General features: G+C 43.5%; 1 protein-coding gene across 1 annotated transcript in view; it reads left to right on the top strand.

The window, feature by feature from the left end:
* sez6b (seizure related 6 homolog b) overlaps positions 1 to 20,134 on the top strand; it is a 329,451-nt gene extending 309,317 nt beyond the window's left edge. Inside the window, exons 12-16 of the mRNA XM_067967882.1 lie at positions 4,938 to 5,129; positions 8,184 to 8,378; positions 9,144 to 9,182; positions 14,141 to 14,258; positions 19,969 to 20,134. Coding sequence (XP_067823983.1) covers positions 4,938 to 5,129; positions 8,184 to 8,378; positions 9,144 to 9,182; positions 14,141 to 14,258; positions 19,969 to 20,134 — 710 coding nt within the window. The remainder of the gene's footprint in view (positions 1 to 4,937; positions 5,130 to 8,183; positions 8,379 to 9,143; positions 9,183 to 14,140; positions 14,259 to 19,968) is intronic.
* Positions 20,135 to 21,208: the final 1,074 nt, after the last annotated feature.

The raw sequence follows: 21,208 nt of genomic DNA, 5'->3' as shown, positions 1-21,208 counted from the left end.
GTAAAGAAGTTTCTCCTGAATTCCCTATTGGACACAAACATGAATTATTTTCTAACGTGGGTTGCATATTTTAATGAATGACAAACCTTTCTATTTAGTTATGCGTAGGATTGTGGGCAGGAGCAGGAGTGGGTCCATGTGTGCAGTGAATGATGCTCTGTACCTTGCTAAATCATCAACTGGCTCTGGGGTCTTTGCTCAGCCTAGTCATGCACTGCTCCTCTATTAAGCCCAGGTAACTATTCGGGAATGTTCAGTATAAATATTGCTTGATCCCCAAAGATAATCTGTATTATGCTACTGTTGGCTATACAGGTCATCACTTTATGCAACAGAGTCCTTCCAGTAATCGCAGGGAAAGTTATGTATAAATACTGCCTGATCCCGATGGTTTTGAAATAAAACTCTAAAATGCTCAGGTCTTCCATCAATATTAGCTTAACACCCCTCCCGTCCCCACCTACATTATGCTTCCCCCATCATGGAATCACAGTCACTGTAAAATTGTACAAAATAAAAGAAACATCTAAAAAAATGAATAGGTATAGGATAATAAGCAGGCAATGAGTTACAGGGTTTCATTTAATTTCTCATCTCAGTAGTAATTCATAAACTACTCCAATTTTGCTCTTGCGTTTGGAGATCCCATCAGAGTCTCATGATGGAATTCCGATCCTGTAACTCACCGCAAGCTATCTGTTGTGCTACGTTTTACAAGATTCCCAGTGAAGCTTCAAAACTTGTCAAGCGGAGCTTTGATTTAACCACCTAAAGACTAAGCATGGTTACAGGTCACGAACATGGATTTCAATATGTGCAGCTGAGGTGTGAATAAGCTTCTTGGGTCTCTGGAGGGCCCCAAGGACAAAGCAGCATCCTGTGGACGAAGCCAGTAATATTTCTGATATAACTGCAATTTTGGGCCTTGGGATCTGAACTGAAAATTACTCATGCATGTAAAATAATCCTGGGTCAGCTGTGAACATCAGATTTCAACATCTGCTGATGAAATACTTCAGTTGTTTTCCTGGTGATACTCTTTTGATTAAAAGTACGCTGATACAGGGCATTCAATACGGGGCAAATTCAGAGGCCGACAGCAGTATTGGAAGCGAGTGTACATGCACAGCATTTGAATATGTTCAGTTGCAGAGAGGTCACACATGGGATTTTACATTGCAGACACATGGGGCATGATTTTATCTCAGAACAGGTACTCAGCACATACGTAGATATTTGCGTGGGGAACCCGGAAATCAATTGAACGCATCGCAATCTGCGCTCGCAACTCAATTGAAGGTGAGTATTTGTACTTCGAGGTTTCTCACACGCCAGGCAGCCAGATTAACCGGTTGGCTGCCTGTCGGAAGGGAAAGGAGCTGAAAATCAGAGAGGAGGGAAGGAAGGAGAGCGAGTGATCGGGGCTCTGGGAAAAAATCGGAGGTAGGGGGATGTGGAGGACATTCGGGGGTCCAGCCAGCATTGGGGATTGGAGTGGGGGGGGGTCAGCCAGCATCGGGGATTGGGGAGCTCCAGCGCCAGGGATCCTGGTGGGGGTGGGGGGCAAGGATTGGGGTGGGGGGGTGGCAGGCGAGGGGTCGGCCGATCGCAGGGGTTCTGTCGGCCAGGTGAGCTTGTTGGGCCTGGATGAAACACTCCTGCTCCTCCAGGCCCACCAGCAGTGCAAGGCAGGGAAGTAATTAACTGTGTGAGATGGTGTCCTCGAGAAACATGTACAACTCGGCCCTAAGCTCTAGAACTCCCGTTCCAAACCTATTTGTCTCTCTTTCCTCCTTGAAGACGCTGCTTAAAACCTATCTCTTTGACCGAGCGTTTGGTCGCCTGTCCTAATGTCTCCTTCTTTGGCTCGGTATCAATTTTTGTCTGATTACCCTCCTGCGGAGTGACTTGGGACTTTTTCATATGTTAAAGGCGCCATATAATTGCAAGATTTTGTTGTTGATTTAGAATCGTGGAATTTTACAGCACAGAAGGTCATTTGGCCAATCCTGCCTCTGCTAGCTCTCTGAAAGAGCTGTTCACTCAGTCCCATTTTGCCTTGGCACTCTCGCCTCTGTCCTTAACACAATTTTGCATTATGACATAAGCATGCCGAAGCGTTGAATCCAGCTCAGCGCTTTTAGTGGCTCATCGGGGGGAGGTCTCCGTTGCTTTCAGTCATCTGGAGGCCAACAGGTTTATATTTGCCGGTGCTGTTGACTGTGTGAGGCCTGCAGGTCAGGAGTTGGCAGCACTGGAGAAAGATAAAAATGCCCTGGAGGTCAGGGATTCTGAAGGAAAAGTGGTAGATTTCCATGAAAGAACCACCTCTATTCCCTTATGCCCTAGGCTCATGTTTCTTAGGTTGCTCTCCACAATGTACAGCTCAAATCATAAATCTAGATCTGTGTTAGTGACTCTCCTGGTGGTCCTTTAAAAGCTATACCTTTAACTCGATACTGGCTTTCTCACCGGAATGGCAGAGAAGAGGGAGATGGTTAATTTGCAGCAACATTTTCACGCAATCCGTGCTCAATTCTGAAGATCTGGCTGTCCTCCCTTAAAATGCCAGGGACTGTGTAGGCCTAGACATTCCTTGGATCGATGTACCCTTCAGCTAAGTGGACTAAAGCCGCTCTGAAACACGTCAGAGTCCTCGGAGTGAATGTTGCCATGTGTTGTCACCTCTCCCCACTCTGATTTTCTTCCCTCTCCAATAGCGCTACAGAATTAGCAGCATGGACCACATGGTGCATCATTTGTCATTCATATATACTTATTGTATGAGAACCTACCTGACTAGACAGATTCTGTGTAAACATGTCACTGATTAAAAACACAACAGTTAATGATTCACTGAGATATTACTTATAGCAAGCTGTACTATATGTCAAAGAATTAGTCATATTCTATGTATTAAGTGCAGTACGAGAGACAAAAGGACATGTCTTTTGTATGGGAATGTACTTGATGAATTCAAGCACGAAGGTAAGTTCCACCACACAATTTTCTATCGATTAAAACTAATTGAAGGAAAATTGTGCAGGGAATGATCACCTCCATGCCCGAATCCGCAACATGCCGTCGCAGAGTGCAGAGCTCTACACTGGGAGCTCTAATTCGGAAAATCTACCCCTATGTCAATTTTAGGGTTTAGCATTCCTGGCACTGAACTTTTTTTTAATCTCGGGATATGGCTGTCACTTGCAAGGTCAGCATTTATTACCCATCCCCAGTTGCCCTCAAGAAGTTGGTGGTGAGCCGCCTTCTTGAACTGCTGCAGTCCATGTAGTGTAGGACTGTGCTGTGGCTGGTACTCCCACAGTGCTGTTAAGTAGGGAGTTCCTTCATCTGATGGGAGTGCGAATTGAGAATTCCAACTTGGGATCAGCACGAAATGCAGTGTAAACCAGCTTTTGAGATTAATATCAATGATGGAAAATTGTATATGTTCAATGACCTCTGGAGAACCCTGGAACTTTCCCTAAGGTGCACACAGCACAGGAATGGATTGAAGTTAAGGGGAAATATAGGGGCGACTCCACTCAATTCTGACTGTGCACAGGAGATGGTGCTGGTTCTGATGCTCAGGCTATTTATCTTTCCCAAACTGGTTAAGAACATCCCACAACTTTTTGTTTCAACATTTTCCTTCAGTGGAGTAAAACTGGACTGAGATTGTGATATGGAAAGAGTGTCACCATGGCACACTTCGAAAAAAATGTTCAGGAAAATAGACAGAAAAGCAGCATTTATTCCTTTCTTTTTCAAAGTGAGAGTAAGCATCTAACAGTAAAACCTATAATAGGTAAGTTATGTACTTGATTTTGAATTAACCCGCCTGTGGAAGGAATATTAATTATTTCACTGTCGTCACTCGCCATGGAAAGAAATGTCAGTGACAGGAATGAAATATTTCATATTTAAAATAAAGGCACTCCTTTAAAATAGAGTAGCAGCTATTTTTTTTGCCATATTTGTGCCATTTATGGTGATTTTTCTTTTTCTCTCTGCCAACCTCCTCCCCCTCCATCTCCACTCCACCAAAGGCATTGACTCGTGCTGGGCCAAAGCTCCCAGGGCCCAGTCAACATTAGTGCCTCACCCAAGAGGCCATAGGTCAGTGAGTGTTCACAGGCTAATAGATAACAGGGAACTTCTTATCCAAGCCAGCTCTGCAGATGCACAATTCCTGCAGGGGCCATTGATTAGTGATCAGGAGTAGGAACCATGGTCGATTTTCCCTTTCCTAACCCAGTTGCACTGCCTTGGCTGATATAAGTTAATTAAACACAGACCAGAGTACGGGCCTTTCTAGTCAAATTTTGTTTGATAATGCTCCTGTGAAGAGCCTTGCAACATTTTACAATGTTAAAGATGCTATACAAAAACAACAACTTGCATTAATTTAGCACCTTTAGTGCGGTAAAACGTCCCAAGGCGCTTCACAGGAGCAATCGTCAAACAAAATTTGACATCGAGCCACATAAGGAGATATTAGGACATGTGACAAAAAGCTTGGTCAAAGAGGTAGGTTTTAAGGAGCATCTTAAAGGAGGAGAGAGAGGCGGAGAGGTTCAGGGAGGGAATTCCAGAGCTTAGAGCCTAGGTAGCTGAAGGCATGGCCGCCACTGGTGGAACGATTAAAATCCGGGATGCGCAAGGGACCAGAATTGGAGGAGCGCAGAGACTTTGAAGGGTTGTAGGGCTGGAGGAGATTACAGAGATATAAATGCAAGTGGTTGTTGTTGTTTTGCTCAGCTACCCACTGAGCCATTGGGGGAGGTCTCCATTTTGAGAATTCCTGTAGTGGAATCAGTAGAGAAAGCATTAGCCGGGTTTGGTCAAACAACTTATCTTTCAATCATAGGCAAATGAAACACATCTAAATACAGGTTTTGCTTTTTAATATTTTGTTTTGTGTTTTCTTTCTCAAGTTATATTCTGCGCTGACCCCGGTGACATCGATCATAGTCGCAGAATTATTTCAGATCCGAAGTTTTCAATTGGCTCCACAGTTCAGTACATTTGTAACAAAGGCTACACACTGGCTGGGAGCAGTATATTGACATGTTACAACAGACAGTCTGGGAACCCCAAATGGAGTGACAGGATTCCTAAGTGTATCCGTGAGTACATTAACCTTTACTGATTGCCTATGCGTTCTGTACTTCATACCAGATTTGTTGCATGTGTAAACTTTTTAACTTCAGAGCCCTTCTTTTCATTCTGGTGTGCACAGAGCGTGCACTGAGTAGAAACTGGCAATTCACACCTATCTTGTACCGTATCTCTCACCGTCAACTCCTGTCCTTACGTACCGTAAATTGGCTTACATTGTAAATCTACTCCAGAAGAGGTGATATTTGAGAGGACAAGTTGCATTAGAGAAGTATTCATTTATTCAGTATTTCCAAACTAATGTATTAGCCATTTATGATGTACATCACTCTGGGAAAAAGCGTATTCCCTTGTATTAATGGCATACAGATCCTGTATGATAGCTGTACGAACAATTACACACTTTTACACTGTGTGCCGTACTTCTCAAGAGACACACATTTTTGCCTCTTCCTCCAATTTCACAGATTAGACTGAAACTCTCGGGTTTGTTTCTAAAGATGCTTTAAATTTAAGTAGTTCCTCAGAGTTGCATTGAAAGTTAAAAGGTTGGCTTTCTAATTTAATATGTCAAATGGGTGTCAGCCTTGTTACCATTCTCACCTCTGAGTCAGAAGGCCATAGATTCAAACCCCACTCCAGAGACTTGAAAACATAATCTAGGCTGCCTCTTCTGTGCAATAATGAGGGAGCACTGTACTGTTTGGAGGTGCCGTCTTTCGGATGAGAGAGAGAAAGAAAAATTAATACCTCAGAATTGACAGTTCGGTGTGCAACAGCTTGTTAATACAGTAAAGACTGTCAGTTTAATCCTCTGCATGAGAGGGAAAGTCCAATCATTTTATTAGTATAATCTTATGGGATTGATTGCTGTTCACTAATCAACATGTCTGCTGTTATAATGAAAAAAAAATTGAAGAATGAGGTTAAGGTTATTTCACAACATGCTTAGGGAGCTGGTGGTGTGAATGAGCTGGCAAGCTTTTCTTGGTGTTTTATGGCTAATGTCACTTGCTCACAAAATGGCCACTTCCAGCAGGGAGCAGGGTAGATGAAAAATAGGTCAACTTTGTAATTAAAATATTGTTTTTTTTAATGTTACATTCAATGATACTAATGGATTGCCAGTAAAACTGAAACCTATACTTTTTGAGTTGTTTCCCTTAGCACTCTTTTGGATGGCAGATGCACCAGTGTTTCAGGTCAGTGGGAGGTGTTGCTCCCCTCGAGTTAGTACCATGGCTTCATCTGGCAGTCGTGCCATGAGAAGTGAAAGATTCGGGTCACAGTTTTAAAGTAGTGCTTTCAGACACACGTTCATAACAATCTTGTTACGTTCCTGGTTTTATTCTTCATGTTTCGTCTGTTTCGATCGTGACCCGGTAGGCATGAACTCTGTGATGAATTTAAAACCCAAATCAATTCAAAATTGGGCACACTTCAAAAACATGAGGGCAAATTTGGGTCCTTTCACATGATTTGTATTTACGTAGCCTGTACCTTTAAGAGAAATGCCCTTCTGTGCACGTGTGTCATTGTCAAGTTGGTCACATCAGCTTAGGCTCCCCTACCCCCAATGTGATGGAGATGCACCTCTGGCAGGTAGGAACATCTGCCTGTCCTGGAGATGCCCCCCTGATTCCGGCTGCATTTCCAGCCAGAGGGTCATTTCCGGGTCGGGGTTCAGCTCACCAGCCTTTACCAGGGAGTTACCTATCTGCAAACAGAGACAGACTTGTTGCGATGGGTTATCGAGTGGGTAGGTGGGGGGGTTACCACTGCAGTGGAGGAAGAGGCAGCTGGTGAGCTGTCAGTAAAAAAAATTAAAATCTCAAAGAAAATCCAGTGTTGGGCCATGCTCTGAGAACGTCTGCATATGCCAATCTTCTCTGCCAACCTCTGAACACTGGATGCCGCACCCTAACAAGCAAACCCTGCGTCCAGCATGCAGGATGTGCAAATAGTGGGAAACACTGTGTTTCTCTCATTTGCATGTTGTCGACATATACCTGCCCATGCCCTGACAGTGCTGGGCCCCTTGAACATAGCGGGGAGGCTGATAGGCAGCAGAGTACCACCCCGAGTAGCTTCCAACCGCTGCCAGCCCTGGAGCCACCTAAAAATCAGCGAGGGAGAGGTGGAAAGCCTAGGCCATCATATTAGCAGTAAGACGCCAACAGAGATAACACATCTCACACCTCTCTCTGAATTTCTCACACTCGCCCCTAGAAGGGAACGACAGGCGTTTAAATAGTGCACTCCAACCAACAAAGTAAAACCTCTCCCAGACACTGTAATTTAACTGATTCACTTTTGCACTGTGTCTAAATGAATCAAACTTTACTGAACTTTTAGTTCATTTGAAGTAATATATCACCATATCACAAAAAAAAATGTTTGACAAGCTAAGATACCTCCAGACCAAAGCAACATTGCCTCAATTTCTGAAGAGAGCCAAAGCCCGCACACCCATATACTTTATATGTCCAAATATGTAGTCTGGATTGAAAGCCAACTTTGCCCTCGCACTGTGTTTTCAGTTGCTTTTGTTTCCTAAGCCCTGCCTGGTCTCCTCTGTACTTAATATCCAATTCTGCTTTTGGACCATTAATCAGTCTTCTTTCCTGTTTCACCTACATCTCTGTGAATTCCTCCCACTGTCTCCATTGATATGGTTTGTTCATTGTAATTGTGCATTTTCCTCAACTTTTAGCATTCTAGCAGCTTTTTTCCCATCATGCCATGCAGCAGTCCTCCGAACTGGGAAACATGTAAATGAAATGGAGAGATGCCTCCAACCCCAGTGCTCATTAACAGACCATTATAACTAATGCCAAGGAGCATGGATAGGGTAGCTGCATTACTACAAATGGGAATTCCATTCACTGTTACGATAGTCATTGAGACAATTTATATTGATGTCTCTTTATTACGTGCCATTAGACTGTTTTTTAGATAGTATATTGCAACACTTGTGCAATTCTATTAAAGGAAATGTACTGAAATCTATTCTTTTTTTATTTTATGACTATTGAAAACATCTTTGGTGTTGATTTTTGTAGCGGAGGTATTTGAGCCTTGTCACAACCCTGGGGTACCTGACAATGGTTACCAGACCACAGAGAAGAGATTGTACCAAGCAGGGGAGACCTTGAGGTTTGCTTGTTATGATGGCTATGAGCTAATAGGAGAAGCCAGCATCAAGTGCATTCCAGGACACCCCTCAGAGTGGAGCAATCCACCTCCATTCTGCAAAGGTAATATTTGTAGTACCTGATGTACAGAGAAAACTATGAAGTCTTGCTTATTTTCTGTGATCCTCATTGCTTTTATGGGAAAAAAGCTGCTTTGTCAAAAATAATATAGCATTTTATTCACTTTGAATGGGCTTGCTATTAGTTTGACTGCGTTCTCTGGCTTGGAGTGTCGTGCATGTGCACTCTGCTAATGCTTTTTTCCACGTTCATTTGTTAGGAAGTTGACAGTAATGACACGTGATCGTTCGGTCTCTAATTTATCCAATTTTACTCCACTTGCCTATGGGCCTCCCTTTAATGGCTTAGGTGTAACAGGCAGCTTGCAGTGTGGAGAAGGGTGGGCAGAACCCTGTGTTCCATCACTCCAGGGTGCAGAACTTTGCTGTTTGCAGTTTGTTTTATCACTGGGCCACCAAAGAAGCATTTGGTATGAAGAGTGGATCAGAGTCAAGGCCATTGCTTTGCATTTCTTTTTACAGAATAATAGGGGGGGGAAATCACAGAAGGTAATCCCTAAAGCATCAGTAAATATCCCAGAAAACCTTGTAATCCATTTAATAAAAACAGATTTCAACTTAATCAGTTATTATAAACCAAGGAATCTCATTACAAACGGATAAAATCACAGTATTCAATCCCCAAAACCCTGGTAAGAATCCCCAAATCCCATGTAACAAAAATGCAATTTGACTTATTCATTCATGGTAAAACAGTGACGCTGTGTTGCTTCTGTTTAAAATGACATCCATCTGATTTTTATTTCAGTTGCTTATGACAAGTACTTCAATGAACGTAGACTTGAAGGTAAGACAATATGGTTGACTCTTAACGCCCTCAGGGATGAGTAATGCTTTGACAGTGTTGCCCACATTCCAAGAACAACATAAATTCATTGGATACATCTTCTGAAAGGAATACCCCCAGAAAAGACATTGATTTATTTTATAAATATCTTTTCCTTTGTATCTCGGATTCAATGGTTTCAGCCTGATGTGGTGATAACTCCTCTCCTGCTCAAATAGGCAGACTTCTAATGCAGAATGCAAGGCCAAATCATCTTCAAGTGTGATCTATTCACATTCTGACATGGACTTGAAATAGGGCCCCATCTTTGATAGTAAATGAATTGTTCATTAATCCTTGCACTTTTGAATCTTCAAATTACACCAATCTTTCTCTCACATATATCGTAAAAAATAATTCTCTATAATTTATAAATTGGCACTCGAAACCAATGCAGACCCACTGAACGTTTCTGAAATTATATTATTACTGAAATAAACGTAACTGTAATCTTGATTTTATTTTTCTTATTTTGATGTAAAATTTCTCACCCAGCTCTTGCTGCATTGTTAGTGCCCATAAGTATCTGTCATTCCATAACTTCAGTCTTTGAAAGTGATGTGGGTGACCAAATATATCTGACTTGGGAATGCCTCAGAGATCAAACTCTGCCTTTAACATGTAAATCTCAAGTACATAAACTCCCCCCAAATAGATAGTCCAGGTCATCCCTTTTATCTGATAATGTTAAGACTGCACACTCCGGGGCAGAAATTTGCCCGCTGGGAACTCATGTTGGGGATTTGGGTGCGTACTCCCACAATTTTTCATTCCTTAAAATTAAACAGATGGAAAATCATAGAAAGCATGGACCCACATTCCTGATCTATGCTCCCTGCGGGTGAAATTGCACTGGGAATATGAATTCATAAAAGTGACCCCTTACTACCTATACTAGTTAGGAAGACTGTCTACCAGATTCAGGAGAGCCATTTCTAATACTATGTCAATTACAAAGCAGTGGAATGATTATGCTACATCAACAAACAAATGCATTAAATCAAGATAGCCTGTGGATTGTCTAACCCATGCTCTTTTTATTGCACTTGAAGCTCCAGGGAATATCTGATTGCCAGTAATGTACTGTAGTGTCTGGGCAGTTGATGGGTTTATGTAATCAACTACTGATTTACTTGCAAATCTGTGCCAAGAGTGTTGCTTGGTAGCAAATAATGCTCCATGTAGTTCAAAAGATCAACAAATTATTTAATCCATTCACAAAGTATAAAGTGTTGCAGGCCATGACCTGCCTTCGGTGAGTAATGAAAAGGGCTTTAAAGTTTTAATGGAGATAAATGTTAGGTATTGCATTGTAGATTAGGAAATAGAAAACATGCATACAATGAATGGGTCCTCATTTAAATAAGTCTGTGGATCGTGGAACTGAGTGAAGCCCAGTCCCAAGGGAATGTATCACCAGGAGCTTTCCATTATACGGGTGATACCACTCAAAATTCAAGAAGTAAATGGCTCGCCCAAACTAACATTTAAACAAAATAACAAAACATAAACTTAGGCCCTCTAAGTTGGGCCCCCGCTCCTCTGGGGCCTGAATTCAGGCAAGTTAAGGTGGATGGAGGGTTGGGAATACAACAGGAATGCAGCGCAAACACTCCCCTCCCATCATCTAAACCCGCCCCGCCCCCTGCCCGCACTATTCCTACCCAGCGGGATGGGGGTTTATAAACAGGTCTTGAAGTATTGGAGAGGGTTCCAAGCAAAGCAACTGTTATGCTTCCAGGACTAAGTGCTCGCAGTTGTCAGGAAAGATTTGTGGAAATGAACTTGTTTTTATTGGGAAAAAAAGAGGATTGAAACGAGGCAATGATCAAGGTATATTTAAAATGCTGAGAGTTGCAGATGACATAGATTGTAAGAGAGACACTGACCCACTTCTGGAGGCACCTTAACTTGTTGAATGAGAGATCATATGTTGGCCAGGACACCAGGAGAACTCTCCTGCTCTTTATTGAATAACACCATGAGATTTTTACCTGAGAAGGTCTCTTCCAAACGATGGTACCTCCGACAATGCAGTACTCCCTCAGAAGTGTTGGCCGAGATTATGGTGCTCAAGTTCTGGAGTATGAGCCCAGAAACCTCTGAATCAGAGGCAGGAGTGCTACCACTAAAGCAAAGGTTGACACTACTGTCAACGGTCTGAATTATGAGGAAAGTCTGGAGAAACTTGTTTTATTCAGCCTGGCAAGGAGGCATCTGAGGTGATCTTATAGAGACATATAAGACAGTTAAGGGAATGGAAAAGGTAAATCCGGAATACTACTTTCAATTACGAGAGTAGGACAAGGGCACAACTGGAGAAGAAGTGGGGATGTTCTTCTGGAGGAGAAAGACCAGGGCTGAAAAGGAGAGGTGCGAGTTGGATGAATATTGTGATTTTATACTGGGAAATCAGATGTACTTATGCAGAACTATCCTGCAGCTTAGATCACTGAGGCCACTTTACCCTGTTTCTAAATATATATATATTCCAATACTACAAAAGCACAGATGCAGATTCAGTAGCTTACTTTCATTTTTAAAGTCTGCTTCAAAAAATTAAATATTGCCATTGTAGTCAATTTAATGCACTCCTCAAATGTATGGAGGAAAGGAGAGACTAGAGGCAGAAAGATAGTAAGGTGGAAGGAAAGAGAGGCAATGTGGGAAGATAAGCATCTTGCTGTGTAAAATATCTTGACCCCTTGCATGAAGGCAAGTTACTGGTTGGTTATTGCTGAGATCTTTATTACACAAATTCCAGGTTTTGGGTGCCTTACTTTAGGAAAAATGTAAGGAATCTTACAACACCAGGTTATAGTCCAACAAATTTATTTTAAAATCACAAGCTTTCGGAGATTATCTCCTTCGTCAGATGAATGAATGAAAAGGTTCTCAAATCGCATATCTTATACTATGTTGGGACAGCATCACACCAATCAAAAGGTGTCGTTGTTATTCAAACAGGCCAGTCACGGAGAACAGCACGTCCCAGTACACTAGATATACATTGTGTCTATTACACAGGCAGGCAGAAAGAAACTCAAAATGGCAGAGAGAGAGAGAGAGAATTTTTAAAAACATATAAATTTTTTCCCCCTTTTTGCTGGTGGGGTTACGTGTAGCGTGACATGAACCCAAGATCCCGGTTGAGGCCGTCCTCATGGGTGCGGAACTTGGCTATCAACTTCTGCTCGACGATTTTGCGTTGTCGTGTGTCTCGAAGGCCGCCTTGGAGAACGCTTACCCGAAGATCGGTGGCTGAATGTCCTTGACTGCTAAAGGGTTCCCCGACTGGGAGGGAACCCTCCTGTTTGGCGATTGTTGCGCGGTGTCCGTTCATCCGTTGTCGCAGCGTCTGCATGGTCTCGCCAATGTACCATGCTCCGGGGCATCCTTTCCTGCAACGTACTTTAGGAAGAATGCCAAAGCCATGGAGCTGGTGCAGAAGAGTTTCACTAAAATAATACCAGGCTTTACTTATAAGGAGATACAAAAGAAACTGAGGTTAATTTCATTAGAACAAAGAAGCATAAGAGGAAAACTAGTAGAGATGTTCAAAAATATGAGGTTTTGCTAAAATAAATCAGAAAAAGATATTTCCATTGGTCGGTGAGTCAGTAACTCGAAGGTCCAAATATAAGATCATCTGCAAAAGAACCAAAGCGAGAGGTTGGGAGAATTTCTTTTCTGCCGAGCATTGTTACAACATGCAATATTCGACCAGAAACAGTCCTACCTGGAAGCTGAATCTACAATAGCTATTAAAAAGGAAGTAGATAACTATTTACAAAAGAAAAGTTTCAAAGGGAATGGGGAAAGGACAGGGTATTGGACTAAGTGGGGAGCTCTTTCAAAGGTCTGGCACAGGTGTGATGGGCCAAATGGCTGTAAAATTTTGATTCTATGGAAATGGGGGTCAATTCAGACCAGTAGCAATTTGGTGAATACCCAATTTTCAACCCAGCTTTGAATTCTCCACCTGGCTGAAATAGCTCCAGATTTTACCACAACCTGGAAGATGCTCCTCCATCCTCTCCCTAAAATCATAGAGCACAGAAGGAGGCAATTCGGCCCATCGTGCCTGTGCCAGCTCTTTGGAAGAGCTATCCAATTAGCCCCACACCCTGCTCTTTCCCCATAACCCTGCAGACTTTTCTCCTTCAAGTATTTATCCAATTCCCTTTTGAAAGTTGCTATTGAATCTGCTTCCACCACCCTATCAAGCAGTGCATTCCAGATCATAACAATTTGCTGTGTAAAAAAAAAATTTTTCCTCATGTCGCCATCGGTTCTTTTGCCAATTACCTTAAATCTGTGTCCTCTGGTTAGCGACCCTTCTGCCGCTGGAAACAGTTTCTCCTTACTTACTCTATCAAAACCCTTCATGATTTTGAACACCTCTGTCAAATCTCGTCTTAACCTTCTCTGCTCTAAGGAGAACAACCCCAGCTTCTCCAGTCTCTCTCCACATGACTGAAGTCCCTCATCCCTAGTACCATTCTATTAAATCTCTTCTGCACCCTCTTTAAGGCCTTAACATCCTTCCTAAAGCGTGGTGCCCAGAATTGGACACACTATTCCAGCTGGGACCTAGCCAGTGATTAATAAATTAGCATTCCTTCCTTGCTTTTGTATTCTACACCCCTAGTAATAAAGCCAAGGATCCCATATGCTTTTTAACAGCCTTTTCAACTTGTCCAGCCACCTTCAAAGGTTTGTGTAGATGCACACCCAGGTCTCTCTGATCCTGCACCCCCTTTAAAATTGTACCATTTAGTTTATATTGCCACTCCTCATTCTTCCTACCAATATGTATCCCTTCATATATTTTATATATTTATGGATGTATACTGTGTATGTGTCTATCAGGAGATGCATATTGTTTCTTGTGCGTAATGTCCCCGTTTCTCTTGCAGTGGCCAAAGCCGCGGCCTCTGTGAACCAGATGGAAGGAAATAATATTGCCATCGCAGTATTTATCCCTGTGATTGTCGTGGCTCTGCTCATTGGTGGGATCTATTTCTACTTCACAAAGTGAGTATGTACAGAAAATGCAAAATTAACAGCAGAGGCTGAACTTAGTGACACTATATATCCAGCTTCTGAAGCTGATTGGTAATAAGTTTTCATGACAGCAAGAACAAGATGAAGGATATTAACAAGTAAACTTGCTGAAAGCCTGTTTAAAGCACCATTGAAGACAACTTGTGAATTTCCTGGGCCAATCTCCACTGATTGACCAGAAACTTAACTGGACCAGCCACATAAATACTGTGGCTACAAGAGCAGGTCAGAGGCTGGGTATTCTGCAGCGAATGACTCACGTCCTGACTCCCCAAAGCCTTTCCACCATATACAAGGCACAAGTCAGGAGTGTGATGGAATACTCTCCACTTGCCTGGATGAGTGCAGCTCCAACAACACTCAAGAAGCTCAACACCATCCAGGACAAAGCAGCCCACTTGATTGGCACCCCATCCACCACCCTAAACATTCACTCCCTTTACCACCGGCGCACAGTGGCTACAGTGTGTACCATCCACAGGATGCACTGCAGCAACTCGCCAAGGCTTCTTCAACAGCACCTCCCAAACCCACGACCTCTACCACCTAGAAGGACAAGGGCAGCAGGCACATGGGAACAACACCACCTGCACGTTCCCATCCAAGTCACACACCATCCCAACTTGGAAATATATCGCCGTTCCTTCATCGTCGCTGGGTCAAAATCCTGGAACTCCCTTCCTAACAGCACTGTGGGAGAACCTTCACCACACGGACTGCAGCGGTTCAAGAAGGCGGCTCACCACCACCTTCTCAAGGGCAATTAAGGATGGGCAATAAATGCTGGCCTCGCCAGCGACGCCCCCATCCCATGAACGAACAAAAAAAAATTGCATTTTCCTTATTGCAAAGCCCATTCATTATTTTTTACGTTGCCATGTCAAAATATTTTATGAATAGACAGGAACAGGTCACTACACAGCAATCTAGTAAATGTCTCTTAACTTCATGATGGATTTAGTGGGCTGTGTTCTTCCAATTATTAATAGTGGGATACCTTCATCTTAAAAATATGGCCATGACTTAACAAGCTACATTGTCTGTTGGGTCTCATTTGAGCACAAAGACCTCCTGCCCTTAATGAAATGCGCCTTCTTCTTGATTGTGACACCAGTAATTGAATTAACAATGTTCATCTGACACATTTCAAGGATTAAATGTGAAATGTCCCTTGCCACAGAAAATGCAGAGATAATGTTATCCATCCAACCAGAACAATTATAGGTTGAATTAAAATCTGACACCTTGGGATGAGGGTCTTAATTGTACTTTGGGGAGGGAATTAGAGAGACAGTTTCCAATTTGCACACTCAGCTAGGCTTTGCTTCACAATCATCTGCATTATTAAACTTTCTTGCATTTGTTACTTTGAATTTTCCCCACCTTTTTGAAATTTCCGAGTTGAGAGATGGGGGGGCATCCCGTTCCGAGGCCCCAGTTTTTGACACTGAAACCAGACACAAAAATGTACATGATGGCCATCCAGGGTGATTTGCTATCCTTGTGGACAAGTCCCTGGGCTCTGTGCTGTGTCTTCCCCCAAGACGAGAAGCTCACTGCATGGAGAACTGCGGACAAGAGCCCACATTCTGCTACTTTATGGTGCGACCTTTAGCAGTGTTATCATAAAACTGACCAAATCGAAGCAGAACTATTGGTAAACACTTCACGGCTGCAATAATCAACAGTTGTTGTTCGATTTGAGTAGGTTTAAGTTATGATGTGGAGATGCCGGTGATGGACTGGGGTGGACAAATGTAAGGAATCTTACAACACCAGGTTATAGTCCAACAGTTTTATTTGAAAATCACAAGCTTTCGGAGATTATCTCCTTCGTCAGGTGAGTGAGTGAGTGAAAGGTTCTCAAATCGCATATCTTATATTAGGCTGGGACACGATCACACCAATCAAAGGTGTCGTTGGTGTTCAGACAGGTTAGCCACGGAAAACAGTACATCCCAGTATACTGAATACACAATGGGTCAGATTACAAAGAAAGAGACCCGAAAGGCAGAGAGAGAGAGAGAATGTCCAGTTGTATTAAAAACAGCTAACTTTTTTTTTCCTGCTGGTGGGGTTTCGTGTAGCGTGACATGAACCCAAGATCCCGGTTGAGGCCGTCTTCATGGGTGCGGAACTTGACTATCAATTTCTGCTCGACAATTTTGCGTTGTCGTGTGTCTCGAAGGCTGCCTTGGAGAACGCTTTCCCGAAGATCGGTGGCTGAATGTCCTTGACTGCTAAAGTGTTCCCCGACTGGGAGGGAACCCTTCTGTCTGGCGATTGTTGCACGGTGTCCGTTCATCCGTTGTCGCAGTGTCTGCATGGTCTCGCCAATGTACCATGCTCCGGGGCATCCTTTCCTGCAACGTATGAGGTAGACAACGTTGGCCGAGTCACAGGAGTATGAACCATGTACCTGGTGGGTGGTGTCCTCTCGTGTGATGGTGGTATCTGTGTCGATGATCTGGCATGTCTTGCAGAGGTTGCCGTGGCAGGGTTGTGTGGTGTCGTGGACGCTGTTCTCCTGAAAGCTGGGTAATTTGCTGCAAACGATGGTCTGTTTGAGGTTGGGTGGCTGTTTGAAGGCAAGTAGTGGAGGCGTGGGGATGGCCTTAGCGAGGTGTTCGTCGTCATCGATGACATGTTGAAGGCTGCGGAGAACATGGCGTAGTTTCTCCGCTCCGGGGAAGTACTGGACGACGAAGGGTACTCTGTTGGTTTCGTCCCGTGTTTGTCTTCTGAGGAGGTCTATGCGATTCTTCGCTGTGGCCTGTCGGAACTGTCGATCGACAAGTTGAGCATCATATCCCGTTCTTACGAGGGCGTCTTTCAGCGTCTGTAGGTGTCCATCGCGTTCCTCCTCGTCTGAGCAGATCCTGTGTATTCGCAGGGCCTGTCCATAGGGGATGGCCTCTTTGACGTGGTTAGGGTGGAAGCTGGAAAAGTGGAGCATCGTGAGGTTGTCCGTGGGCTTGCGGTAGAGTGAGGTGCTGAGGTGCCCGTCTTTGATGGATATTTGTGTGTCCAAGAAAGAAACCGATTCTGAGGAGTAGTCCATGGCGAGTTTGATGGTGGGATGGAACTTGTTGATGTTATCGTGTAGTCTCTTCAGTGATTCTTCGCCGTGGGTCCATAGGAAGAAAATGTCGTCGATGTATCTGGTGTATAGCGTTGGTTGGAGGTCCTGTGCAGTAAAGAAGTCGTGCTCGAACTTGTGCATGAAAATGTTGGCGTATTGGGGTGCGAATTTGGTGCCCATGGCTGTTCCGTGTGTTTGGGTAAAGAACTGGTTATCGAAGGTGAAGACATTGTGATCCAGGATGAAGCGGATGAGTTGTAGAATGGCGTCTGGAGATTGGCTGTTGTTGGTGTTGAGTACTGAAGCTGTTGCAGCGATGTCGTCATCGTGGGGGATACTGGTGTAGAGTGCCGAGACGTCCATCGTGGTGAGAAGTGTTCCTGGTTCAACTGGTCCGTGGGTGCTGAGATTTTGTAGGAAGTCTGTATTGTCACGACAGAAGCTGGGGGTTCCCTGTACGATGGGTTTCAGGATGCCCTCAACGTATCCAGAGAGGTTCTCACACAGGGTTCCATTGCCTGAAACGATAGGACGTCCGGGTGTGTTGTCCCCGGAGCGGAGAAACTACGCCATGTTCTCCGCAGCCTTCAACATGTCATTGATGACGACGAACACCTCGCTAAGGCCAGCCCCACACCTCCACTACTCGCCTTCAAACAGCCACCCAACCTCAAACAGACCATTGTTCGCAGCAAATTACCCAGCTTTCAGGAGAACAGCGTCCACAACATCACACAACCCTGCCACAGCAACCTCTGCAAGACATGCCAGATCATTGACACAGATACCACCATCACACGAGAGGACACCACCCACCAGGTACATGGTTCATACTCCTGTGACTCGGCCAACGTTGTCTACCTCATACGTTGCAGGAAAGGATGCCCCGGAGCATGGTACATTGGCGAGACCATGCAGACACTGCGACAACGGATGAACGGACACTGTGCAACAATCGCCAGACAGGAGGGTTCCCTCCCAGTCGGGGAGCACTTTAGTAGTCAAGGACATTCAGCCACCAATCTTCGGGTAAGCATTTTCCAAGGCGGCCTTCGAGACGCACGACAACGCAAAATTGTCGAGCAGAAATTGATAGTCAAGTTCCGCACCCATGAGGACGGCCTCAACCGGGATCTTGGGTTCATGTCACGCTACACGTAACCCCACCAGCAGGAAAAAAAAGTTATCTGTTTTTAATACAACTGAACATTCTCTCTCTCTCTCTCTCTCTCTGCCTTTCGGGTCTCTTTCTCTCTCTGGCTTTGTAATCTGACCCATTGTGTATTCAGTATACTGGGATGTATTGTTTTCCGTGGCTAACCTGTCTGAACACCAACGACACCTTTGATTGGTGTGATCGTGTCCCAGCCTAATATAAGATATGCGATTTGAGAACCTTTCACTCATTCACTCACCTGACGAAGGAGATAATCTCCGAAAGCTTGTGATTTTCAAATAAAACTGTTGGACTATAACCTGGTGTTGTAAGATTCCTTACATAGGTTTAAGTTAAGCTGCTTTGAAGTTTGCTCCAGTTTTTCAAGGACGTAAATCAGAACATGTTGGAAAAATATTCATTACTAATGTACTTTTAGGCTAAAAATTGGAAGCTGTCATTTTAAACAATCGTCAGGTGTTCAATTGCTTCATTTCTCCCTGTGCCACACATTGGATACATTTTCCCGGTCCTGCGCCTTGGCACATTAGATCGCCTAGGTGCAGTCAATACAGGAAAATCGAGTGGGCTGGGGAGGGTAAGTTGTACGATTATTAGGAAGCCCATCTGATTTTCTGTTCTGCAAAGTTGTCTTATCGGGCATTTCATAATTATAAAGTACAGCTCGATAAAATGTCAATATTTGACCTGGTGGTTCTGATAACACAAACACATCAAACTCTATGCGGTCTCCTGATTGACTGGAAATCTAACCTTTCAACCAGTTTAGGGATTAAATTTTAAAGACGTAGGCCCCATCTTGGCTTCATTTGCATCTTCATCCAACTTCCACCCAAGCACAATTCCAGCAATAATTAGCAATTGGGAATAGGATGCCTGGATGATTTTCCCCAAACTAACACAGGGGCACCAAGGCCAATTATAGGGCCTCTACTACTGCCTCACCTCAAATTAACGAACTCAAAACCAACCAGGGATCGAACCTGGAACCTTTCTGCTCTGTATGATTCAGCTATTTGCCGTTTATGAATGGCACCATTTATGCACTAAAATCTCAAATACTGACCAGCTCGGGAATTACATAGAATGTACAGCACAGAAACAGGCCATTCGGCCCAACTGGTCCATGCCAGTGTTTATGCTGCAAACGAGCCTCCTCCAACACCTCTTCATCTAACCCTATCAGCATAATTCTGTTCTTTCCTTTCTCCCTCATGTGTTTATCTAGCTGTCCCTTAAAAGCATCTTAGCAATAGGTAGCACTGAACTTTCTGTGACTGCCTATAGTGTAAGGGTTCATCAGCATTCAGTTTGTGTGACAACTGAATATTTGTAACCTCCACCTGACATGCAGTGTTCTTTCTCCATGAAGAGATTTGACTGAAATGAGACGACCTCTTTTACCGCACTTTTCTTCTCAGGTTCCAGGGAAAGTCCACATTAAGGTTGCCACTGGCCGGCCCTCATCCCTACAATCACATCACTGTGGAATCTGCATTCGACAATCCCATATATGAGACAGGAGTAAGTAACGAGCCCCTCCAGCTGAGGGATTTGGATCCTGAAAGTGCACCTGTCCTTACCTGAGCAGCTTCCATCACATCACTGTCGTCCTCTCACCGGCTGCATGCCATTGGCATGAAACTGTACTGATGTCATCAGTCTGTCGTCTCACAAATTCTTTGCATTATATATTTAAAAAATCACTACCATTCTAATTTATTTTCAATATAATTTTTGTTGTGACATTTTGGGTGTGTTTTTCCTTTTAATGTTTGTTTTTAAACATATTATTTTGTTGGAAAACTTCAAGAATTTCTATATAAGTTAGCAGGTCTATGTTTATATTCTTGGCAGTCTCTGTGTGTGTATATATTGCTTTAGAATCGATTACGTATGATGTGAGCGTTACTTTGGTGCAGTATCTCTGGGTATTAGGACACTAACAGGATATTACTGTGTTACTGAATATGAACGTGCAATAAAGTGGGTTGGGCGATTCGAAAGCCAGTCACTCTCAGTAAAGATTGACAGTGAACTGGAAATCCTATATTTATTAAGAGGCCTTACCAGCACAACTGAGAGGTTTCTGCCTCCGACTCCCAGCTTTCTCAGCACCTGGCAAAACATCGTCTGTCTCTCAGGGATGCAGGGGCAGCTGATATATCAACAATCTGGCCAGAAGAGCCTATATTATTAGTGGATAATGAACAAAATGCATCCAAAGCTACTGAGATTTGCTTTGTCCTTTTCAAGAAGAATGCAAATGCGGTTTCCGACATTTTGAAAATTCTGGAGCGTCAGCAGTTTATCTGAGAATTGGTGCATACTTTGCAGGCTCTTAAAAATAACTTCCCCATAGGCCGGGTGCAGAATGACTGAACTCACTGCTTTACAACAGGCCTTAGGGAGTCGTCATCATGCACTGACATCCAGTTTAAAGGCTTTTAAAGCACAAGCCTGTGATCACCTGTTCAATACTTTATGATTTACCTCATCTTCTCCTTTGTTCTTTTTAACCTTGGTCCTGTGGGCCATGCCCCCTTTACCTCAATCTAAAAGGCGTTTGATGCTGAAATTCATTTTTTTCCCCTGTTAAAATATTTGTATAGTACACCCCATGATCCAGGATTTTAAAATGCTGTAAATTATTTAACAAAG

The sequence above is a fragment of the Heptranchias perlo genome, chromosome 28 (genome assembly GCF_035084215.1).
Source record: "Heptranchias perlo isolate sHepPer1 chromosome 28, sHepPer1.hap1, whole genome shotgun sequence".
NCBI lineage: Eukaryota > Metazoa > Chordata > Chondrichthyes > Hexanchiformes > Hexanchidae > Heptranchias > Heptranchias perlo.
The sequence above is the reverse complement of the archived record's forward strand: the minus strand, read 5'-3'. Positions and strand labels throughout refer to the sequence as shown.